Source organism: Adiantum capillus-veneris, chromosome 5 (genome assembly GCF_014529385.1).
Source record: "Adiantum capillus-veneris isolate H3 chromosome 5, ASM1452938v2, whole genome shotgun sequence".
Classification (NCBI taxonomy): Eukaryota; Viridiplantae; Streptophyta; class Polypodiopsida; order Polypodiales; family Pteridaceae; genus Adiantum; species Adiantum capillus-veneris.
The window spans coordinates 135,928,168-135,933,732 of NC_140935.1; the positions used below are offsets into that span (position 1 = coordinate 135,928,168).

The following is a 5,565-nucleotide window of genomic DNA, read 5'->3' on the forward strand; positions in this document are numbered from 1 at the left end:
AATCAGGAAAGTACCACCATCCACACAGCTCAATTCGCTGCCTTCCACACACACACACAACCTCTCTCTATCCCTCTTTGCACAACCGAGACCTCGAGGGGGACATGGGCAACGCACGCACACAATCAGAGAAGAGAAGGGGTAATCGACACAAAATGACAACAATGATGGCTTTCACTTCCCAACAAACGACACCATATACAAAAACATGCTCCAAGCTGGCACACTCCTCAACAAGCTCAAACATAACTTGATTACAAGAACTCCATGAATTGTGCAGGGCACTCTCCTCCTGTTCTCCTTCTTCACCACGTTCAAAACCAAAAAATGGCCAAAGGCCTTGGCTTTCGAAAAACCCCTTATTACTTCACAAAAATCCCTCTTATAGGGAGGCTACGCTTCAAAAAAACAAAAAAATGGGCTTTACTTGGCTCGTGTAGCTCAAGAGCGCTTCTCTTATAAAATTTCATCTTTTTTTTCCACTTGGTGGTCCCCATTTAGAAATCATAGCACCACTTGAACACCTCGGCATCCCTCTCTCACAATACCACATGTGAATCACCTTCTTGATCCCTGAGGGGATGTCACAGTGCTGTGACAACCCCTTGGATGCATGTCCTCCTCAATAAAATGGGGGCCATTTGGAGACCTCGCAAGCCCAAGCCCTACATCAACTCCGTCGTCTACAACCACCATAGCCACCGCGAGTAGTGCCTTCACAGGCTCACCATAGTCAAGCCAAGGAGAGCTCCCCTCTCCATGCCTCACATTGCCAAGGGGGAGTGCACCCTCTAGGTCAAATACTCCACGGCCCCAAATCCTTGTAGCACATGTGGGATGACTCTAGGTGCCACGTGGCAAATCCTCATGAGCTTGACCCCCCTATGCCTCCAAAGTCTTTATGAAAAGTTCATAATATTATTTTTTTCCCCCCAATTTGACACTTAGCCAATTGGTGCTGTGGGTTCCAACCTCTGGTCTATCAAGCCACCCCCAAGCTCCCACTTGCTGACTTCGCTAGGCCCTCCAACCGTCGGCCAAAAATTGCAAGTTTCAAATTACAACATCAACTATTGATAGCTATTCATTTAAGTGATTTCAAGTAATGTATTATGCATGTTTATAGTCCCAAGGAGAAAGAAGAAGGAAGCAATTACAGGCAATGACTTATGATTCCCAGAATCTAGCTCTTTTTGTTATCGAGAAAATGAGAGAGAAAGAAAGAGTAAACAGTGGGAGTGCAAATAGATGAAATCTGAGCGAGGACATCATGTCGTCTATGATGAGGAGAAACAGAAAATCTCCTCCGGGATTGTGAGAGCTTTCAAGAGTAGGATTGAAGGTTTTAGTACAAAAGCAAAGTGGGAAATGTGGAATCTTGTTGCTCAATATCCACTTGTTTAAGCAATCCATGATTAGTCTTAGAGGAGGTTGTTGTGTAGAGTGCAATTGTCTCCAATGTCCACAACACACTCGCTACCATCAAACAACGAGGTTCTACCGAGGAGTTGTTTTTGAAGAATGCAACATTGCAAATGATGTTGAATTCAAAGGAAAACATGCCTATTGCAAAATTCTCAGGGTCCTAAAAGTCGGCCGCTGCACCTTGTTCAAGGAAAAACCACAAAAAGGAAAGCCTAGTGTCGATGGTTGATTGTCTTCATTGGTTGCATGTCACAAGATACACCATCCTAGCCCTATCACAGATGAAATTAAGAAATTGGTCTACACATTTTGGAAAGACGATACTCACGTTTCACCCAACAAGAAGGATGTTTGTTGAAAGAGAGTGGGGAGGAAAAGCTATATAAAACACCTTGTGCACCTCCTAGACAACCCTCAGGTGATCAAACACTTATGCCGTAGCTTATGCATTCTATGTATTGCATCCCTAGTGCATAATAACTTGTATATGTTGATCAATAGCATACTCATCTGTAGACTGATACTAGTAACCACACTATACATAGTACTTAGATGCTTATTAACACTCTAGGTAAGATAGGTAGCATGCCATGAGTATGTTAGTTAGCATGCCTAGTAATCTACCTAGCATACACAGTATGGTGGTTAACACAATATGCTATGCTAGTTAACATACCTAGTATATTGTTGAGCATCATGAGTATGTTGTTTAACACAACATTTATGCTAGTTAGCATTCCTAGTATGTTGTCTATGTTGTCCAGCATAATGAGCATGCTAGCTAGCATGCCTAATAATCTCCCTAGCATACAGAGTATGCTGGTTAACATTTCATACTAGTTAACATACCTAGTATGCTCACTATCATTTTGAGTATGCTATTTAACATAAGGTCTATGATAGTTAGCATTCCTTGTATGTTGGGCATGTTGTTTAGCATAATGAGTATGCTAGTTAGCATGCCTAGTAATCTTACAAAGTATGCTAGTTAACACAATATATATTCTAATTAATACCATTTATGCTAGTTAACATACCTAGTATGCTCATTAGCATTTTGAGTATGTTGTTTAACACTAAGGATTATGCTAGTTAGCATTCCCAATTATCTGGGTATGTTGTTTAGCATAATGAGTATGGTTAGCATGCCTAGTAAACTCCTGAGAGTCCAAAGTTGCTTTGGCATGTGCATTATCCGGTATTGCAGCACAACTTCTCGACAACGGAAGGACTGCACACTCTAGATTCAAGATCCCTATTGATATAACTTCTGAGTCCACATGTAACATTAAAGTAAACAGCCAGCTTGCTGAGGTGTTGAGAATGAGTTCACTGATCATATGGGATGAAGCCCCTATGGCTCATAGACACGCTTTTGAGGCTCTTGATAAGACGCTAAGGGATGTCATGCAAGTGAACATGTTCTTTGGTGGAAAGGTTCTCCTCCTAGGTGGTGATTTCAGATAGATATTACCTGTTGTGTGTAAAGGAGGAAGAGCAGACATTGTCAATGCATCTTTGTGCCACTCATACATTTGGCACAGTACAGAAATCATGCATCTAACACAAAATATGCGAGTGGTCATTGTTTCGGTAATGTTATTGAAAGAGAGTTTGTGCAATGGACACTTGATATTGGTAGTGGCGATGTTTGTGATGGGGACATACTTGATAATGTGGCTTTGCCAGCCTGCATGATGCTACCACAAAATAATTTGCAAGCATTGATTGCTTGCATATATGGAGACCTTGAAACACTCTCTTGCCATGTAACCATTTTCAAGGATAGAGCAATTTTGGCTCCACGGAACAAGGAGGTGGATGATATAAACAATTTGGGCTTGCAGCAATTTCCTAGTACTTATAAGGAATATGTTCGTGCAGACTTAGTGTGTGAATCAAATTGTGATAGCATTTTATTCACAAGTGAGTTTGTAAATAGTTAGATCTTGGGGGAGGTTTTCCACCGCATGTTTTACAATTGAAACATAATGCTCTAGTTATGTTGCTTTGCAATTTGGATCCAAGAAGTGGTCTTTGTAATGGAACAGGCTTGATTTGTAAGCAATTCCACAGCAAAGTGATTGAAGCAGAAATCATTACAGGGTCACATGTAGGAAATGCAGTGTTCATTCCAAGGATTGATTTTCTCATGGGATCTAGAGAAGGTCTCCCTTTTGATTTGAAACGCCACCAATTTCCCCTACGCTATGCTTTTGGAATGACAATCAACAAGGCACAAGGCCAAACATTGGGAGTTCTTGGATTGTATCTCCCAACACGTGTTTCCACCCATGGTCAATTGTATGTGGCAATGTCTCGCGTGAGATCCTCTTCTACCATCAAGGTTGTGGTTGGTGATAGTCACTTAACAAGCATTAGTAGACATGGAGATCAAAGAACATACACTTCTAACATTGTCTACAAAAGGTGTTGCAATTCACCTTATGAAGTTAAGTGCATTGATAACAACAATCCATTGCCCCCTATCACTCCCTTGCTATGGGGCTTAATGTGGTTGGATATGTTTTATCCATTAAAAAAGCAGGGTGACTCTCGCAAGAAGCGATAGAGCGACTATTTCTTTGTCATTTATAAGCTTAGTATCTTCTTATGAATTATAAATGAAACATGGTATAGCCTCAAGCAAGGTATATTTGCTGAGAAGCAAGACGACCTCGCCACGTCCGATGTAAAATATTGTATATGTGTTTGTGACATTTTGATACTTTAAAGAATTTAATTTAAATCTCACAGTCAACAAATATGTCTTAGATCCACCATTATGGAGGGGCCCAAACACAGCCATGCAGGTGATTCATCTACTCGAGGACTTGGATGTAGCAAGATAACAATGTTGATGTTGATAAAGTAAAGTAATAGCTTTTGTGTATCAAAATATCTTTCTATATTAATAGTTTTTTGTTTGGCTATAGATTACAATATTACCCACAATTCTTGATGGTGGGTATATATCATGCTTCAAATGATCCGAGCTTGCTATGATACATTCAAATTGCTATTCATACAGGATTCAGAACACGTGTCACCATTGCAGCGTTAGGCAGAACCCATCCAAACAATGCTATGTTTGCTCAGAATCGTAGTCTCGGTGCTTGGTTCCTACGTGTTTTTGTGTTAGGATCTCTTCTCCCAGTGATTGATAGATGTGTTTTACATCGTGGACCATGGGTGGTTCAATACCGCAGTAGGGCATGTCGTAGGCTACACTTTTGAGCGTAGAAAGCTTAAGTCTCTACGCATGTTATATTTTTTGACATGAGAAATATCACTTACTCTACATGTTAGTGCAAAGTTAGTCTAAAAATATGTTGTGAAGACTTTTGTTTAGGTTGCTCCATAAAGGTCTTCATGTGAACTTGCAAATATTCAAATGTTGTCTTCTCAAATGCCTATTCTTCTTAAATTAAATATTCTATCTTATAAATTTCCAACACATACATTACCGCTCTCTCTCTCTCTCTCTCTCTCTCTCTCTCTCTCTCTCTCTCTCTCTCTCTCTCTCTCTCTCTCTCTTTGTGTCTCGCTAAAGAGAGAGAGAGGAAAGGAGAGAGAGAGAGAGCTCTGTCTCTCTCTCCATCCCTCTGTCTCTCTCTCTAGCCAGAGACAGAGAGAGATCCCAGTACATGGACAACGGAAAAGAGTGCACACACACACACACACACAGAGTAATTTTCTTCATTTGTTTTTATGAAATTTGCCAAGAGCAAAAATCTTGAGGGTAATAGAGGCCATGCCGTCGCCGAAGGCGGCGCCGTTTTACTAGTGTCTTGCAATGGGCTGAGGCTTTCTATAGAATTGTGTTTTGTTTTCATTATGTAGCCTTTGTGTGTGTGTGTGTGTGTGTGTGTGTGTGTGTGTGTGTGTGTGTGTGTGTGTGTATGTATTCTCCTATGGCACATATAGTTACACTTACCCTACCTCATATTGCATCTCTAATACAGTGACACGCAAATAATGCAATCATTGATTTCTTCCATAGCAAAATGTAAGGATTGACCAATGATTGTTTCTTTTGGGTCATACTCCTCTATGCTTCTTTCAATACATCTTGGTGTATCCACCATGATCAACCGTTGCCTCACAAACAATTTCCTGGTATAAGCAATAGTACATCGT

General features: G+C 40.6%; 1 protein-coding gene across 1 annotated transcript; it reads left to right on the plus strand.

The window, feature by feature from the left end:
- The first annotated feature begins 2,781 nt into the window (after nucleotides 1–2,781).
- LOC147458151 (uncharacterized) lies at nucleotides 2,782–3,997 on the plus strand. The gene is made up of 3 exons (XM_086513403.1): nucleotides 2,782–2,862; nucleotides 2,970–3,299; nucleotides 3,368–3,997. Exons 1-3 carry the CDS (start codon nucleotides 2,782–2,784, stop codon nucleotides 3,995–3,997), a joined length of 1,041 nt encoding a protein of 346 aa, XP_086369529.1.
- Nucleotides 3,998–5,565: the final 1,568 nt, after the last annotated feature.